This window comes from Euleptes europaea, chromosome 2 (genome assembly GCF_029931775.1).
Source record: "Euleptes europaea isolate rEulEur1 chromosome 2, rEulEur1.hap1, whole genome shotgun sequence".
NCBI lineage: Eukaryota > Metazoa > Chordata > Lepidosauria > Squamata > Sphaerodactylidae > Euleptes > Euleptes europaea.
The window spans coordinates 80,666,791-80,686,789 of record NC_079313.1 but is presented as its reverse complement, the minus strand read 5'-3'; the positions used below and the strand labels follow the sequence as shown (position 1 = coordinate 80,686,789).

The window sequence follows — 19,999 nt, the reverse complement described above, 5'->3', positions numbered from 1 at the left end:
CCCAAATCCCCAGGAATTTCCCAACCCAGAACTGGCAACCGTAGCATCAGTTATCGCTTCCTCTCTTTTCAGCAAAATGTTATAGACTGCAATGTGCCCTTTAAAGGCACAACCTTTTGTCTCACCCTTTTCAGCACTTTGGATGGGCCACAATCTATTGTTGCAAAGAGGCACAGCAAAGTGGCTATTTGATTGCCTCAATGTACATCCAGACTGCAGGCCTTATCCTTTTAGCAGACCACCACTTTGTCATATGCCCAACTGGAACTTGAGCCCTGATTTTATATATCTTGGGAAAATAACAACAATAATACTGTCATATTCTATGTATTATTATTAAGTGCACTTCCCAAGCTTCACACAAATCTTCAATATTATCCTTACATTATCCTCTACCTTGTAAGGTAGACCAGTCTGGTTTGAAACACAGAATGTAAAATTAGTCTGTGATCATGCCAATCTGTTCACATGAACTCTAATAAAAACATTCATGAATCCTGGACTGAAAACAGATAGAGCTCCAAGTGCGTTCAGTACAAGTTTGAAAGTAATGCAGCCACAGTACGCAGAACCTCTGAAAGAGCCCTATGACTTGCTCCTCAGGTGGAAAGGCTTCACCTTTAAACCCATCTTCCAACAGCCCTCATTTACCCTTCATGCTGCACCATACATACCCATACATTTACCCTGCACCATACACATATATATCCAGACACATAGAGGTTATTAGATCAAATTTATCCTCTGTGCTTTAATGGCTGCAAATGGAGGAATTATGTGGACAGAAAACTACCAATAGAAGTAGAGCCCCAGGCAATGCCATGTTGTCTCTCCTCTGAATTCATTTGATCCATCTCTGCTGCCTCGTTCATTCAAATGGAAAGCGCACCAGGAGAACTGTTCTGCGTTGTTTTTAGATTACAGAGTGAAACAAAGAAGGCAATGATAATAATAGAGCATGACTGGAAATAAATCAGAATCTCAAAATGTTTCTGATTCTTTGAAGATCAGGGAGTGTAGAGGCAGTGCACAACAATTGCTTTGATATGCAGAAGAACCCGGGCTGTAAGAAATGGCTCAAGTCTCTTCATGTCCATTCTATTGAAGATGAACAGGGGAGGAAGAGGCCAATGCAGGGAATAAGGAAAGGAATATTGGATTATGAATCGCTCGCCCATGTTACTTTCTGTTGCTGTAGTGGAATAGTGCTTTGCACAGTTTCCTGAAAGAAAGAAAGAAAAAAACAGTCCACAATACTTGAAACAAACCATGAGCCGTCAGAGGGCGCCACTGCCTGGCTTTATCACAATTTTTAAAATCAGCTGTCTCCCTTTTCAAATCGCTAATTAGATGGTTCCATTGAAATGGCTGTGTGTGGCCATCAAGTCGCTTCCGACTCATGGCAACCCTATGAATGAATGACCTCCAAAATGTCCTATCGTTAACAGCCTTGCTCAGGTCAAATGGCTATAGGCTGAAATGTTTTGAGAGGAGAAATTCACCATGAAGGCCTATTCATTAAAACAAACGGTGGAAGGTTCAACACAGCTTTCTATGAAATATTGCATCTGCTAAATACTTATGGCCGAGTTATATCTGCAGCATCACTGACAGTGTACTCACATGGAGTTTCTTTTGGCCCTGGTCTGGAACATTAGTTCCCAGAAGAGCAGGTATAGTGCAATGTGGAAGAGTATCTACATCAACATTTTTCTTTCTGGCCCACCCTGGGCCAGCAGTCTCCATCCATCTACAGAGCAGAGATGCAGGGAACTGGAACAATGGTGGTTGCTGTGTGAGGATCAGTTATATAGAAGAGCCACTCTGATCCCTAAAGAAGATCAGTTATCTGGAAGAGCCACTCTGATCCCTGGGCAGACATATCCTAAGAACACCTGACTATATAAATATCAGGGACTGAAGGAAGCAGGTTATCCATTTCATCATTGCTGTTTTGACACAATCTTTGGATTATACATTTGCCTTACCATGGTAACACTAGAGGGAGCAGCAGTCATAGATATCTCAGTAGAGGGAGGCTGGATAGTTTTGCTGCAACAAATCCAATTCCAATATGCCTCTCTCACCTGAAGATCCAAAACACAAAGGGAGAATTCTCCTCTGAAAAGGAAAACGGCTCTGGAGCTTGTGAACCTCAGTAATAGCTAAACAAATAATTGTTCGAAAGTGGAAAGCAATAGCTACACCCCCGACTGAAGTATGAACTGAAACAGCATTAAACCTGGCAGTCAAAGAAAGAGCTGAAAATGTGAAATATCATGACATTTGGTCAGGATTTGTGGATTTAGACATTAGCCCATGCATATTAGCTTGTATAGAGTACAGATTAGCTTGTTGCTTCAGAGTCAAGCAGGATTGGGGAGGGGGCTGTCTTTAATTGGCCATGAGAGAGTAGTTTTTGCCTGCTTCAGACTGTATCAGGGAACTTAATTTTTTAATTGATCTAGTCGGTGTGGATTGATAAGGTCCTAACTGAGGGGGGCAGGTATGAAGCCAGCAGTAGCTATGGCCAATTTTGGAACCAAGATGGATTCAACCAAAGTTTTCATAAGCCACTTGCTGATGGCAACTCACACTAAAGTAAATAAACTTTAGTTTATTTAGTTATTTAAAATAAATAAACAGAATGTTTGAAAAAATGAGATGGCCAGGGGAAAAGAAGAATTCTCTGCTCAACCACTCTAAGAGCTCTCTTGCCTAGTGGCCTCTCCTCTTCCCATAATACTAAGGAATGTGGAGGAAGCATATGCTTCCCCCTTTCCCCATTAAATTCCTTTATATATCACAGCTTCTTCCTCCTTTTATTATTTGCCCTTTCTTTGCCATATTTCTTTACCCATCACCCCCACTTCCCATCTCCAATTCTCATAATTTTGCTCTGATTTTGTTGTGTAGCATTCCTTTTTCTTTTCAATGCAACCTCCTACCTTTATCCAGAAGGACTTTGGTATTCATGTGGGTAATCTCACTTTCTCACCATCATCCACCTTCAGTTCACTCCTGCAACTCACCATTCTGGTCCTATCTTTGACCTCATTCCTTGCAAGAGTTGAGGCTCAAACTAGATGGGATGTTTTTTTAATGAGTCAGGTCGGGGTTCTCTCAGGGTTTCCCTGACCCCACTCTCATTCCCTGCAGTCAGAGGGCAGCTGCAGGAACTAATTACTTGCACTATAGGAGCTTAAAAGTGGACTGTAGCTGTGAAGTGGAGGTGGGGGCTTCAGCCTCCCCCCTCCACCATTTTCTGAACCAAAATAGTCTGGAGGGGAGCTGCATGTGCAGTATCATTGAGTTATTCAGAGCTGCATGCATGAAACCATTGAACTTATTGCACCTAGTGTTCTCTTTTAGATCGCTGAACTCTCTCTAGCCCCAATATCTGATCTCCATCTGACCTTCCCATTCCACATCTTCCCACTCCAACAGACAACCCCTCTATGACTTCCAGCACAGTGATCACTTTGACCCTCTGCTGAGTTTTGCTAATCAAAGACAGCCTTGAAAAATTGGACAGAGTACTTCAACAAGCTTAATCTCATAGCCTATAATGCCAACTGGGTGTTGCTGCCCACAAATTCCACCCTCTTTTGTCTTGCACGTCACCTTTTTGTTGAGCAAGCAGTGCACCAGGAAGATGAAGGCTCCCTGCACGCTGTTGGTGAGAGTGAACAGATATGCCATAATATCAGCCAATGGTCCAAACTGAAAGAGACCGAAGCACCAAGTCAAGCCCAGGATGAACAGATGAGCGATGGCTTTAAATGTCAGTGATCTGTATCAAAGAAAGACAACATTGTAGATATCAACAGGAGAAAAAAATACCAGGAAGACAAGGGAGCCAATCTGAGATATTGGAATACAGTTTAATCATAGTTGTGTGTATGACTTCCAGTGAGGCCTGAACTGGACAAGATGTCAGGAATTGTGGAGCCCCCTACATCTAGCCTTATCCCTCCCCCACCCCCGCATTGGCTGATAGTACCCCATGGCTGTGATAATTGGTCACAGGTAAGGGGATAAATAAATGCCTTCTGCAGGAGATAATAGTTCTGACCACTTTGAAAGAGGTTGTGAGAGTCCTCCAAAGATGATGGCTACTGTTATATTCTTAAGCAAGGCCCCACTGCATTTCTATTTTAGGGTTCTTCAGAGGCCCATTTTGTCTGCATGCTGTTAAACTATGTGAAACCCCTGGGAGACACAGTCTGTGGATTGCAGTGAGGTGCCACCAATATGTGGATGACTCCCAGCTATAGTTCTCCCTAACAGCTGAGTTGAGTGGGTCTGTGGAAGTCCTGAACAAGTGCCTGGAGAAGGTAATGGCATGGTTGAGGGTTAATAAAGTGAAGAGATAATAAAGTGAAGAGAGAGAGAGGCAAACCACAAGAGCTGTGAGTTGGCTAAAGGAGTCACTCTCTCACTTAAAATCTTATTGGGGTAGCAGATGTGCTGCCTTCAAGGAATGCATATATGCTTCCACTTGTGCTTTCATTGCACATACATAATAAAGCAAATATTACAAAGATGCCATAAATATTACAAAGATGCAATAAAGCAAAAGATGCTGTAAGTTCCCAGTGTTGTTGTTTCTCCCCAAACACCACCAAATCTGGGTAGTATTAGCCCTGAACTTCTCACTGTGAGTAATACTACTACTATTTTATGTCTTTTAAGTGTTGAACTTTAAGATTGAAAGACTACTCAGTAGTACAGTTAAGAATTGTTGGGTCTGTCATTAATGGTCTCCTCCATGAGGGGATCTGAGTAATTTGAGAGGTGCTGACAAACTTTGGCTTGGACCAGGAGAAGAGCTTCTTAGCTGCCGAATTCCCTCACTGGCACAGGTAAGACTCTCTCTCACCCACATCCTAATTTATTCCCCCCCCCCCAATTGATGAGGCATGATGTGGTGAACGTCAGAGGCAGCTGAGAGAAGACAAAAGTCTTTCATTTGCACTTTCACTTCTTCTGCAATGCATTCTAAGAGCTGTAGCTCCCTCAACAACTGATAATAACAAGCAGGCATTTAAAACTTGATTTATACCCCATCTTTCCCCCCAGTGGGGACCAAAAGAAGCCACATCATTCTCCTCTCCTCCATTTTACCCTAACAGCAACTCTATGAGGTAGGTTCGGCTGAAAGTGTGTGACTGGCCCAAGGTCACCCAGCAAGCATGCAGGGCAAGTGTTCATGGCACCTCCTTTTCACCTCAAAGAACTGGCCTTCACAATGCTGTTGTGATAAGCTGGGTGCTAGTTACCAATGTGCTGACTGAACACCTATTTTTATCTCTTCTGTATGTCATATTCTGATTTGTAGCTTTTCTTACCTGGTATTTTTCAAGGTAGATACTTTTGAATTGAGAGATGCAAGCTTCTCATGCAGGATCTTCAGAATAAGAAAGAAAAGCACTGCATTGATCTGATACAGAAAATGGAACGTAAAAAGAAGGTCAGACGGGTTCCGCTGGAGATGGTGATGCAAGATCCTTAGCTCTTAACCTGACTTTGCCTTTAATGGAATGATGTAGCTTACAATTATGTGGAAACACAAAGATCGATGCCACAGATTCTTTCCTTAATCTAATGATGTTAGTGCAGTTATTTCTAACTCAGTATCACTGCATAATAGGCTATCTTGCATGATAACTAGTTCTGCAGAAGATATAGAGTAAAAATGAGACTGGAGAGTCTACCACTGTTCCGAAGTTCTACTAATACTAGATCAGATACAAAAGTGAAGTGAGTTTAAAAGGTAAAGGTAGTTCCCTGTGCAAGCACCAGGTCATTCCTGACCCATGGGGTGAAGTCACATCCCAATGTTTACTAGACAGACTTTGTTTACGGGGTGGTTTGCCGTTGCCTTCCCCAGTCATCTTCCCTTTTACCCCCAGCAAGCTGGGTACTAATTTTACCGACCTCAGAAGGATGGAAGGCTGAGTCAACCTCGAGCCAGCTACATGGAACTGACTTTCGTCGGGATCAAACTCAGGTCGTGAGCAGAGTTTTTGACTGCAGTACTGCAGCTTACCACTCTGCACCACGGGGCTCTTTAAAGTGAGTTTACAAAGATCAAAATCCTTAAGAACTTTGTGGTTTAACTAATGGATTCCTATTTCAGTCTTAGCCAGAGGTGACAATAAGAATTAAGATTTATGCCTCCCAACACTTAAAGGGCTTCTTTTCCTTTAGCAGTTCTGAAGTGGACAGTTGCCTCCCTCCTCACACTGAAAAGTTGCATGCCTGAGTAGCTGGCCAGGAAATAAATAAACTTCCTCCTATGCTGAGGAAGTTGCAGTTTGCTCTATATTTGTTTACAGAAGCTGAAATGGTTTTGTTGTTTCTTATGCATTTCTTCTACCCTATCTTCCCTGCTGTGAAATTATGTTAAAGAAGATGGCATTCCTGCTATCAGTTCCAATGGATCTTGAATCAGGTTCATCTTTCTCTGTTCAGGGTAGATTTAAAAAAATATCTATTCATTTTGCTGATCCTAAAGAACACAAGAGCCCATCATTACCCACCACAATTATGGCACAGACTGGTCCCAGAAAGCTCCAGTGAAAACCTTTATCAGGATTAAGCCAACAACTAAGGAAAAAGAAAGAAAGGAAGACCATCAGCAAAGCTTTAGGAAAATCTTTATGCTATGAAACACAAAATAGTTTTTCCAAAGCATGTCTAATATTCATGCTGTGTAGATTAGCCGGCTAGCATTTAACTATTATCTCATTTCAGACTATTGGAAATGCAAAATCACAACAGGAACATTTGGAGGTATGAAGAAGGCAACACTTGAGGGGCAAGTGGTATTTCTATGCAGACCTTGGCTTTGGCAGAACTTGTCTGCCAAGACATGTTGATTTGCAAAGCTTGGTTAAAATTATTGTCACACATTGAACTATACACAAACTAATGGGATTGTATTATGTTCTACACTTACCTACCTTTCAGTCTTCCCCTGTTGACCTGAGAATCATTCCTTGAGAAGAGCCCTTCATTTTAATGGAACATTATTTTAGAGTGGGCATTGGCTATGATGAATTAATGTCACACAATGTTGGATTATAACTCTTTGCCTCAAGTGAATAATGAGCACAACAGAAGAATACCTTATTAAGTACAGTTTGATACTGGGTTGACAACTCCAGGTTGGGAAATACCTGGAGGGATGGGGGTTTAGGGAGGGGAGGGAGCCTAGCAGAGTTAATGCCATAGAATACATCCTCCAAAGCAGTCATTTTCTCCAGGGGAACTGTTGCCTGTTGTCTGCAGGTCAGTTGTAATTCCAGGAAATCTCTAGGCCCTGCCTGGAGGCTGGCAATCCTAGCTTTGATCCTACTCAATCCCACTGGGTTGAAATGCCCCTTCTTGTGCTATCCCCAGTGCCTCTAATGAATATCAACTTATTGTTTGAGAATCATTGTGGCAAAAGGTCCCTTGGGGATTTTATTACAGAGTCATTATAAAGATGTAATTTCAAATGCAAATCACTGGGAATAAGTTCCATTAAAATCAATGGTATTTAGTTCTTGTTTTTTAAATTTATTTATTGATCTGGAAAATGTCTACCTCATTTTGCTACCCACTCAAGCCAGCATACAAAATATGGCTTCAAAGCATAAAATACGAATGCAACAGCACAGGTAGCAGCACATTAACATTAGATGATCATCACACAGTAACAAAAAACAAGAGAGAGGAGAATGACATAAAAGTGTAGTAATAAAGGCAATCAGCATATATAAATATCAGTAATAGCTAGAAATCATCAGAAGTTGGTAAAGGAAAAATAAATGAGTCTTGTACTTGGAGATCAATTGTGGGGGGGACCCTACAAAAATGCACCTGGGAATAAAGCAGTTTTTATAAGATCTCTGGAAGGCCAAAACTGGGGAGGGAGAGAGAATGAATTTCAAATCTGAGGCCATTATGATATTTACTTTTGTGTAAGTAGACTGGCAAACATCATTTAAACGGTTGAACAGAGATTTTACAGAAGTTGACATTCACTTCTTTACTAAAAAAAACTTTAAAACCAGCACTTACTGATAATGAGTCCCATAGGCCCATGGAGCACTTGCTGCAGAAATTGCTACTATCAAGGCAGGTATCCCATAGCCACAGAGGTAAATGGATATCTTCATAGGCTTGTTGGCACCGCTGTAATTTGCAACTTTCAGATTCTTGACAATGAAGTACAGGTTCACACCTTCCAAGAACATCCACATAAAACAGGCCAGGAAGAGGTAATGCAGCATTCCGGCGATAACTGAGCACAGGACCTGGACCAGAAATAACAGCTGTCTTTCTTTCAAGACTAGATTCTTGCATTGGCTTTTCTGGTTTTGGACTAATTATCTGAAATGGGCTGAAACAAGCTTCTAGAATCCTACTATACAGTATTGCAACAGAGCAGATCAACATCCCAGACAGCTTCCATGCATGGTGGTCTTGTAAGAAGACGAAATTTTTTGGAGTGAGGTTCATGGTGAAATGCAAAAAAATTCTAAAAGTTTAATTTGCTATGGATCTCCAAACAATTATAGTTGTTAGGAATTATACCATCAGTTACTGAAAAATCCATGGAAGAGCTGTTCAGGTATATGATCACAGCGGCAAGAGGGATGATTAGTACAAAATGGAAAACAGAAGATTGTCCTAGCTTAGAAGAGCGGAAGGACAAGCCAGCAGAGTATGCAGTGATGGCCAAGCTGACGAATTATGCAAACAAACGCCCTAATGAAGAGTTTCAAAGAAACTGGAAATTATATTTTGTGTATGCTCCTTAAAAGAAAGCTATAAGGATATATAAACTAATTAAGTAAAATGTGCACAATGGAATTTAGTTATTATTACTAATTAATTAAGAAGTGATTTTCAAAGATACAGCTAATCAAAGGCTATTATTTGTGCTAGAAGAAGGTACATAATTATGTGTGGGAAGGTTATTATACTAAGTAGTATATATTCAATGTGATTAATACATTATAGTCAGTATAGGGAAGAATGTAAAATGGGTTATGCCCACCCAGAGAGTGTAGGTTATTAAATGTTGGAGATTGCAAGTCTGTTGTGTTTATGTACTGTCTATGTTGAGGCTTTGTTTGTATTGTAATGTGCTGTTTCTATATGCTTGATTAAAATTTTTGAAAATAAAAAAATATTTACCAAAAAGACAAAACAAAAAAAAATATCCCAGACAGAAGAACTATGGGACAGCCTGCTCTAGAGGAATCACAGCAACCTTTCCCCATTTTACATGATCAGAAACAAAACTAAATGGAATGAAGTCAGACCTGGCTTGCTAAAAATGGGTTTTTTTGCCCCATCAACACTATCAGGAGAAGGTACAATGCCCTGGGCCTTCTATATTATATCAAGGATCTTGCCATTCCTAAATTATCCCTCTGAGCACAAACTAGGGTTGCCAGGTCCCTCTTTGCCATCAGTGGGAGGTTTGGGGGCAGAGCCTGAGGAGGGTGGGGTTTGGAGAGGGGAGTAACTTCAATGCCATAGAGTCCAATTGCCAAAGCGGTCATTTTCTCCAGGTGTTCTGATCTCTATCGGCTGGAGATCAGTTGTAATAGCAGGAGATCTCCATCTACTACCTGGAGGTTGGCAACTCTAGGACAAACCATATTACATTATATAATTAATGGCAGCTTCTACATGGAGTTTGTGAACCCCCCACCCCATGGCCATGGCAGGGACAGTAAGAGGGACAGGGACAGGCAGTAATGGCTTCTGTACGCTGTGTGTATACATTAAGAGAAAATGAAAGCCGATAAGTACAATTCTAGACTATACAGGGCAGAATATGTCATACATATCCTTCCAGGATGTGTTGCGTACCTTGTTGTATGTTTTGTCTATTCCTGCTAAGAAGAGGATGTCTGCAAAGAAGAGGCACAGGCCCAGCTGCAGATGGATGAATGTGCTGCTGTTTTGGACAGAGCGGCAGTAGTGAAATGTGACAATGGACAGGAAGAGGCAGATGATTGAAATGATCAGTCCAACGTAGCTGACGAAGAAGAGAACCAGATCCCCCTGGAACACAGAAGAGCTGCTATCAGACTCAGACACTGCCTTGTGACAAGCAAGTCTCTTCTACCCTTCATCCTGCATACATTTGTTGAAGGAACAAATCCTCAGCCCATTTATATCTGTCTCAGTCCATTCATTGCCATGGCTGAAAATAACATGCTGAGCATCTTGCAGAACTTTTGAACATACATTTAATCTGCCTTCTGTGCCACCTCCATACTTGTGGCCATAACCAGATCAACACAGTATTTCCGAGTTATAAGTGTACATGTGCAAAGTGTCACACTCCAGAGGCCCAAACAAATTTCAAGCCACCATTCCACAGAAAGAGAGTTGACCATTAGAGATCATCACATACAGAAATCACATCAGCATTCTAGGGTATAGATGCAATTCTCCTCATTTGTGTAATCCACCTTGAGTCCAAGTGAGAAAAGTGGACTATAAATAAGATAGACAGACAGACACTCCAACTCTAGCTTCCCTAACTTCAAAGAAGCTACACAATATTTTGTCTGAGTTTTAAGGGGACAGCAGATTAGTACCCTGCCTTTCTTGGGTTCAAGACAGGTTACAAATCCCTTAAATGTTCAGCCTGAAGTTAAGGCTTAAAATCCCTTTCTCATTCTTTGCTACAAGAGGGAGTTGAGACATTTCCTAACCTAAATACTACATACTTGCTTGGGAGTGGTAGCCATCAACACAGCATATGTAGAGAGATACTGACAGCTGCATTTGGAATGAGAGATGTTAGTATGCAGATGCCAGCAGCCTTCAGGAGTCCAGGCATTATCCTTGCTCACAGAGCTCAAGTGGACACAAATAGTCTCTTTCTGGGGATCCTTGTCCTGCAAGAAAGGAGAATGATTGGAAGGAGGTGCCTGATTCATTCATTTATGGGATTTTTTACCCTGCCTTTCTTGGGTTCAAGACAGGTTACAAATCCTTTAAACAGTGCTCGTACAAAACTAATAGTTACATTTTCTTCTAGCATACAAATTAGACATCACTCAGTAAAACAGATAACAAATGTAAGATGAGCTAAAGTAAATCTGCATAGGATTTAGTTTCAGGTAGGCCTCCGTAATTCCCCATGTTTGCTACAACACTGACTGGCAGGGAGCTAAACTTTGCTCCTGGCAGATAGTTCAGTTTAGGTCATTAGCCAGCTCTAAATCTTCCTTGGCATTCATGTTCCCTATCTCGTCTTAATATGCATTCACAAAATGAATAGATGTATGTGACAAGGTGAATAGGAAAATATGGCTGACATTATCCAGATGTCTTCAACAGATTTGATTTACACACCTCAAGGTGACGAAAAGTGAGGTTGATAGGGCTGGAAATATTTCTCGTCCAGCTGCTGGTAGAAGCACTTACTACCCTGGAGTTCATATGAATGTTTTCCAGTGTTCTGCCATTCTGAAGAGTCATATTCTGCAGGGAAGAAGAATTTCCTAGGAGTGACTCCAGCCCATTAAATGATAAAAAAGCCACAGCAATGAAACCTGTGGGAGACATCATGAAGACAGGGGTTAGAGGAGCAAAGAGAGAAATGGCTTAGAACAAAAAGTATACATTATTTCCTAGACATTGGTTAGACCTTAATAATAACCATAGCAGTAAGATGCACAATAATTTCTGAAGAAACAGCCACGTCTACTTCAAAGTGCACCAGGAGATATACAGGACAGCACAGGCAAGATGACATCTCCACCCCGCCCTATTCTCTCCCTCCACGATGCCTGGCTGGTGATCTTGAGTATTTGTATTTTAACCATGGTTATATTAGTTTTATCTAAAAGCCTATGTGCTATGTAGACTTCCTTGAATAAACAGAATGGAATATTTGTATACATGTGACCTGGGAAATAATAAGACAGCATACCTTGTGTGGCTGTCCTAGCCACTGCACTTGGATGAATGTCCAGTTGGTCTCCTTGAGCTTCTAACCTGATAGTTTCTCCTTTGGAAATTTGCTCTTCATTAATGATCTGTGTTTGAATCACTAAAATCAGCAGAGAAGAGACATGAGTTGCTGGATAAGCACCACTACTATAAATCTTACCAGGTAATAAGTGCATCCTGCAATAAATACATTTCTACTAGTTTGTTATTACAGACAGACTAGTAGCATTTCTATTAGAGATATAATTAATTTACAATATTTATATTTTGCTTTTTATTTTACAGACCAGAAAGATGGTTAACAAACCAGTTAATAACCATAATAAAAAAACAATAAAATTGCAACATAAAATTCTGAAGCTGTACCAGCAGTACTAACATTCTGCAGAGAAGGCAATCTTTCTGGTCATCCCAATATAAACAATGGTTACTTAAAACAAGCCTGAACAGTATAGAGACTTCTCAAAAGAAGTTTTAAGAGCTGCTTTAGCTCAAGCCAGAGAATCCTGTTGAGACCTCTCAAAAGCAGAATGAGATCCTGAAGAGAAGCATTTTACAGAATGAACAGGCAGGCTCTGTTAAATTCTTGACAATTAATTCACAAAGTTAAGAGACCCACAAAGCCATAGACAGCCTCGGACACAGCCCATCCAATCAGATGCCACATAAGTTGGATGAGTTTTAGGGTCAGCCATATCTGACTGTGTGTGTGTGTGTAAAGTGCCTTCAAGTCGCAGCCGACTTATGGCGACCCCTTTTGGGGTTTTCATGGCAAGAGACTAACAGAGGTGGTTTGCCAGTGCCTTCCTCTGCCCAGCAACCCTGGTATTCCTTGGTGGTCTCCCATCCAAATACTAACAAGGGCTGACCCTGCTTAGCTTCTGAGATCTGACGAGATCAGGCTAGCCTGGGCTATCCAGGTCAGGGCATATCTGTCTACACACCCCTAATACTTAAGCAAAGCAGGTTGAAATTGATGTAAGCAAGTGTGAGAAGACAATGCCGGTGATACCTCTGACAGGTTAAGCACCACCTCCATTGTGGCATTGAATTAGTCATTTATTAATTTAAGGAATTTTTACTCTGCAGACTCAGATCCAGTCAGATTCTGCAGAACTTTCTGCCCCTTGTACATTTGCCCTGTTTCTTCAGTGTCCTCCTTAGCCTCCCAGTAAACAAAGATTTCTGGTGCCTAGATCACTGGAATGGACCCTTACAAGTTACAGTCTCAGTTACAAACAGCAACTTTCCATTGAAAAGATCAACTAGACAGTGATCAAGGAAGTTATTGGTATAAGAGGAATGGTCTCTTGAAAGAGTGTTGGAGCCTCCAAAGGGAGACCATGCTAACTCCACCCCCCATGGTTCTTTGCCATGTAGTTGAACTTCAGAAGCATAAAAATGGCAAACTGATTTTTTTAAAGATACGATGGAAGTCACTTTGCTACTTCTTACCTACTGACTTAGTAGTCACAGTCTGGATGGGTGTCTCTGGGGATGAGAGAGCTGTTGATATAGCAGTGGATCCTAGCCCTTCCATAACCAGCACCACAGTCGACACAACCTCCTCCTTTGCCTCAATATTCCAGAGAGAATTGTTGGCAATGATTGTTTTCAAATTGTTTTCAAAGGATTCTGCGGTGTCCTGCAGCATTACAAGAATCAAACACACCTCACAACCATTCAGAATGACCCTCGACTATTCACAAGGATGTCATTGTCAAAAGAGGATCAGGTAGTGATTCTAGGCAGAGGAGGCAGAGACAATTGATTTTTTTAAAATCCTGAAAAGCTGGACAATAAATAGACATTGTCTTATGAACCAGTAATCCACTCAAAAACTAAGTATTGGTAAAAAAATTATATCAGGGAGAAGGTTGTAGTAAAACAGACTGGGGGAGCTTTTATAAAGGGGTTAACGTTGTGCTTTTATTATCTGTGGAGGAAAAATTTGGAGTTTTAATATGGCATTGTTTATAGTTACATTATACTGTTTTTATTTCATTGTTGTCTAGTGTTGTAATCCAGTTATATTACATCATTAGTTGTATATAATATACTAGCCTCTTTTGCATTATTTTCTAATGATGTAATCCACCTTGAGTTGCAATGAAAAAGGCACATTATAAATGAATAAGTAAATAAACTTTCAGAATGTACTTAGTGAATAAATAGATGATACTTTGCACATCATTTGACTGCATGTATGCGTGCAGTGATGCACATAGGTACAAGAAATAACACCTAGGAACAAAACAAACTATCACCTCTCTGTCTAGTGTATTCTGTTCAATTTAGCACCTGAGCGGCAGATAAAATGAATACCTGAAAACTGCCTTGGACACATTCAGCCATCACTCAGTATAGTCTACAATACGACATCATATAAGGAAGTACAACAACATCTCAAGAAGAGGATGGTATGATCAAATGTCTCTTTAGTTCTGGGTAAGTCTCACCTCCAAGGAAGATGCTGGGATGTCATTTTCACAGGCAGATGACAAGAGCCTGAAGGTAGACCCCACCATTGAGCAATAGAAGCTGCTGTTATGACCCAAGGACTCCTAAGAGAAGGGGGGAAATCTGTGTTGGTCAGATAGTAAGGAGAAAACGAAATTGTAATTATTCAATAAGTCATTAGATGGGTTGTGAAAAGGTCTAGTTTAAGCTTGACAATGAACGTATGAAGCTACTTTATACCATGTCAGAGCACTGCCCTGTCTATTTTTCATGGTCTCTACTCCAAAAGGCAGCTTCATCTCTCCAGAGATTCAGGCAGGCATCCCACTTCTTGAACATTCTAGCTTATTCGAGTCCATTAATTTTGTTTGGTGTAGGTCAGTAGGAGTTATGACTGGTATAGATGAAAATGGGGATGGAGTAAGAATTCTTTGGGGCAGAGTCTAGCCGAAGTAAACCCTCTGTCTGCAGCAGGCACATTTGTATGCCCATAAAAATCCTTGGGAGCTATTGCAAAGCAAGCGTACAAGATGAGAGGGCTTTAAAAGATTTGAAATAACATTGTTACATTCAAAGAGAAAGACAAAACCCCAACATATAACATGTATTTATGTACTTAGCACATTTACATGATGCTTTGCTGTTGACCACTGGACTCAAAGCAGCCAAAAAAGTTTAAAGTCATGTGTGTGTGTGTTTTAAGTGCCGTCAAGTCGCTTCCGACTCATGGCAACCCTATGAATGAAAGTCCTCCAAAATGTCCGATCTTTGAAAGCCTTGCTCAGATCTTGCAAATTGAAGGCTGTGGCTTCCTTTATTGAGTCAATCCATCTCTTGTTGGGTCTTCCTCTTTTCCTGCTGCCCTCAACTTTTCCTAGCATGACTGTCTTTTCCAGTGACTTGTCGTCTCATGATGTGACCAAAATACGATAGCCTCAGTTTAGTCATTTTAGCTTCTAGGGTCAGTTCAGGCTTGATTTGATCTATAACCCACTGATTTGTTTTTTTGGCAGTCCACGGAATCCGTAACACTCTCCTCCAACACCACATTTCAAAGGAATCTATTTTCTTCCTATCAGCTTTCTTCACTGTCCAGCTTTCACACCCATACATAGTAATAGGGAATATGATGGCATGAATTAATCTAGTCTTGGTGGCCAGTGACACATCCTTACACTTCAAAATCTTTTCTAGCTCCTTTATGGCTGCTCTTCCCAGTCTCAATCTCCTTCTGATTTCTTGGCTGCAGTCTCCCTTTTGGTTGATGGTGGAGCCAAATAATAGAAAGTCTTGAACAATTTAAATTTTCTCATTGTCAACCTTAAAGTTGTGTAATTCTCCTGTAGTCATTACTTTTGTTTTCTTGATGTTCAGCTGTAGTCCTGCTTTGGCACTTTCTCTTTTAACTTTCAGCAGTAGTCGTTTCAAGTCTTCACTATTTTCTGCCAATAATGTAGTGTCATCAGCATATCTCAAATTATTAATGTTCCTCCCTCCAATTTTCACTCCACCTTCATCTAAATCTAATCCAGCTTTCCTAATTATATGTTCTGCGTATAGATTGAAGAGATAGGGAGATAAAATACATCCTTGTCTGACACCTTTGCCAATTGGAAACCATTCCGTTTCTCCATATTCTGTTCTAACTGTGGCCTCTTGTCCAGAGTACAGGTTGCGCATCAAAATGTCATAGTGAATGAAAAATAAGAATGCAGTCACTCAAAATCCTAATACATCAAAAGCTCAAACTTCAATTATTATAAAACCAAAAAATAGGGGGGGGGGGTACTATGTCAGCAAAAAAACACCTACAGGGATAAAAATGTAAAAAACTGGCAATCTGTAATCAAAGGTGGCATCATCCTCTCCCTTTTGTCAGATCTGTTAGTTTCGTTTTCCCACCAGCTTGCCTTCAAGGATTGTTTTGCATTTTTGGTCTCTTTGAAGTATACAGTAACCCGTGAGAACTGCGGCGCCTCTGTACTGTTTGTAATCTGTAATCTCATGTAGCTGTACTGTACTGTTGAATGCTTTTTTCACTGCTTTTATATTATCAAGTGCAAGCCAGTTTGCTCCATTGCTGTCTTGGGTTCTTTTGCTCTGTAAACCTATGCGACCAGTAAACCAGCTTCTTTGGACAATTTAGTCTCCTGCTGTGGTTTGTGGTTCCGAATAGGACAAGTGCTGACACCTTTGTAGTCCCAGGGAACAGGTATTCCTATCATCTCTAGGACAGCCTCTTGTGTTTTCATGATCTGCCTCCATTCCACCATGGGAGAAGGTGTAGAATTGACCTTGCAGGTCTACATCCCAAGTCATTTGATCTTACTGAGGAATTCACCTGTTGAGTGTTGTTCCACCCCACCGGCAGAAATGAAGGAACCCTTTAGGAATCCAGAAGTGACATCACACTATCACTGATGCTGGTTTCTGCATTCTCCCTCCATGCCCAAAGTGTGGCCATTCAAGGGCTGGCAACAATTTGCACCTGGCATCTCCTCCCCGAAGGCCCTTTGTCTAGAAGCAGTTTCATATCAAAAGTTGTTACGCCTTACTCAGGGACCTGGCAAAAGTTCATGATGATATCCTTATTAAATTTTGCAGAAAATTTGAAGGTTTGCTGTTGAAATCTCTGCCTCTAGTATTTGTGGATTTTGCCATTTGCAGTGATCCTAGGAACTAATCCTCATGAATAGCAAGTATCTACTGTACTAAGTTCAAACGATACCTCAGCAAACTTACTTGCTCTGTTGCATTTAAACACTTTATTACATTGTCATTTTCTCTCACTATATCTGGTTGGCAGTGGTAGGGAATTTCTGTGAAGAAAAACAAAATGTTTACTCTAATGTCCATGCAATTGCCCATGTAAAGCAAGTTAGATTGTCTATTGTCTTTGTGGATATGACTCTGATAGATATGGATTTATTATTATTTTCTGATCCAAAGTTCATGGCTCTTGAGGTAGCCCATTCAGTTATTTCTCCATTTATTGGACTGGAACCTACAGGCATTTAGGCTACTCAATATTTGAAATTATCATGGGTTGGTAACCATTTCTATATTCCAGGTTTCACATAGAAACAGTCATTTTGGTGAAAGACATAATTTAAAAATGACTCCCCAACATCTGTATCTACTTCAGGTATATAAAGGTAAAGGTCCCATGTGCAAGCACCGGGTCATTCCTGACCCATGGGGCAATGTCACATCCCGAAGTTTACTAGGCAGACTTTGTTTACGGAGTGGTTTGCCAGTGCCTTCCCCAGTCATCTTCCCTTTTACCCCCAGCAAGCTGGGTACTCATTTTACTGACCTCGGAAGGATGGAAGGCTGAGTCAACCTTGAACCGGCTACCCGAAACCAACTTCCGTTGGGATCGAATTCAGATTGTGAGCAGAGCTTGGACTGCAGTACTGCAGCTTACCACTCTGCGCCACGGGGCTCTTCAGTATATACTGACTATTAATTTGCTGATGAGAAATGATGTTTCCACCAAGGACCAAACAAGCTTGATTTTAAAGACTCATGTGTGTTGGAACTCGTTTGCATTTTTCCTAAGTGGTGCTTTGCAGACCCAGGTGGATGGACCCAGGAGGAAACAGTTGGGGAGGAGAATACATGGGAAAGTGAGGCACCCCTCACAAATCTTTGCAGAATCCCCACTGCACAACTAGACCCGATGGAGCAGTCGGCACCACACAACTGGGCCATATTTTTCCTATGTAGACTGTCGGAGAGTGAAGGAGGGAAAGCTGAAGTGACAGGGACAGATAAAGGTCAGTTGACTGGTGGGTGGGAAAGACAGAAGGAAGCAGAAAAAGGGGAGAGTCTATGTGGGCTTTCAGGGAAGCAAAAGAAGAAATTGTGTGGGAGGGGGAAATGAAATGCCCCTGCCCGTAAGTCCTTGCAGGTCCCCCACTTGTTCTACTATATTTCTTATGTGTTATCAATTCTATGCAGGTTTTCCAGAGTTTACCCTAGCTACCTTTGACACCCTTAACAGTAGAAGACCATAGCTGAAAATGAATACACTTACTCTCACAAATACACTCATTGAGTCCCACCAAGATCACCCTCCTATATCCGCTTCCACAGATGCAGCCGGATGCATTATAAAGAATAGTGTCAAAACCACAGTTTATTATGCTGCCGCTGAAACCCCCGAGTTCATCATCCAGTGGATTACAGCCTGGAAAAAATAAATATGTTACTTCACCGGCAGAAATTCAGCTAAATTGCTCAACAAAGGGCTGTGCCTTGGATCCTAAGCAAGGCTAAGCAGAGCAGTGACTTTTGTGCACTAGAGGCACCTAAACAGGAGGACACCTATTTAGCCTTTAGGCTACTCATTAGTCATAATTCTTAGATGTGTAGGAGTAGAGTGAACCCAGAAAAGACCCCTGCATTATAATTTAAAGGGAGTACTTAGCATCACATCAGTCTTAGATCACTCCCAGGTTTGTCTGGTGACAGAGGTGCCCACATCAAAAGTAGTGAGCCTTGCCTGGTTTTGGGGTGTGTCTCTGTGTGTGATTTAAGCCTGGTCTAGCTTGCACCAGAAGAGGAGTTGGATCACATCACCTTTGGGCAGCTGGTTCTGTGACACTCAAATGTATGTCAGTGCACAACTCATCCATGGAACCTGAACTGTGCCATGGGTCACCAGAACATGGGCTATATGCTGATGAATAATAAATGCTTAGCATCTACCTAGTGTCAGGAGCATTTTTCAATAATCTTTTACCTCAGTTGCAATCCTTCCCCATACTTCGTGCTACATGGGATTTACAGATGAAGACATGGCTAAAACATACCTTGGAAATTCAGTGCCACAGCTCGAAAAAACTTCAGAATTTCATCATACCATGCTTGGTGTTGTCCAGTTATTCCTACAGTTAAGAAGTAGTTCTGTCAAGTTTCCACTTACAAAGAAACAAAGCAAGAGGCACTAAGCCACTTCAACTAAGGCTACAAGTAATACCTGTGGAATACATATGAGTCTGCAGTCTGGATGCCTGATGACTATTGGAAGTTTGCCAGTTCCTGGGTCAAACACCCTCAGGTCAATAAAAGTTGGTTCAAAAGAACACAACAATGGAAGACCACCACCTGCCCGATGAACACCAGCCTCCTTTTTTTTTTTAATTTTGAGGGGGTTTTAAAAGTATCCTTTCACTTATGAAGATATAAGGGGAAATGTGCTAGAAAGCATTCTGCAACTTCAAGAGTAAGGAAGCTATAAGGTAAAACACAACAGAACAAATGACAGAATGACTACAGGGATCCATGGGTTCCTTTTAAATGGCTATAAGCAATTCAAAATGGACTTTGGAAAGTATGAAAGCAAAGGTGATTGAGATTTTACATTATGAAGCATATTCTGCTTTTTAGTTTGCTCAGAGAGGCTAACAGTAGTAATATAAAGTCCATTTCACAATTACAACTGGTTACTTGTAAGCAGGGATGCTGAGAACTTAGACATGAACATGATCACCCTGCAAAGGTTTGATAGAAATTTATTTCTTACATGTAACAGATCACCTTAATGGTTTTATTGAAA

The 19,999-nt window shown here is 41.1% G+C and overlaps 1 protein-coding gene across 1 annotated transcript in view; it reads right to left on the bottom strand.

Moving 5' to 3' along the window:
• Positions 1-1,159: 1,159 nt before the first annotated feature.
• LOC130473274 (adhesion G protein-coupled receptor E3-like) overlaps positions 1,160-19,999 on the bottom strand; it is a 33,060-nt gene continuing 14,220 nt past the window's right edge. The window contains exons 2-16 of the mRNA XM_056844797.1: positions 19,254-19,328; positions 18,476-18,628; positions 17,179-17,255; positions 14,436-14,540; positions 13,432-13,621; positions 11,957-12,076; positions 11,377-11,576; positions 10,746-10,916; positions 9,877-10,071; positions 8,071-8,306; positions 6,546-6,612; positions 5,352-5,443; positions 3,625-3,793; positions 1,989-2,087; positions 1,160-1,222 (exon numbers count right to left, since the gene is read on the bottom strand). Coding sequence (XP_056700775.1) covers positions 1,160-1,222; positions 1,989-2,087; positions 3,625-3,793; positions 5,352-5,443; positions 6,546-6,612; positions 8,071-8,306; positions 9,877-10,071; positions 10,746-10,916; positions 11,377-11,576; positions 11,957-12,076; positions 13,432-13,621; positions 14,436-14,540; positions 17,179-17,255; positions 18,476-18,628; positions 19,254-19,328 — 2,012 coding nt within the window. The remainder of the gene's footprint in view (positions 1,223-1,988; positions 2,088-3,624; positions 3,794-5,351; positions 5,444-6,545; positions 6,613-8,070; positions 8,307-9,876; positions 10,072-10,745; positions 10,917-11,376; positions 11,577-11,956; positions 12,077-13,431; positions 13,622-14,435; positions 14,541-17,178; positions 17,256-18,475; positions 18,629-19,253; positions 19,329-19,999) is intronic.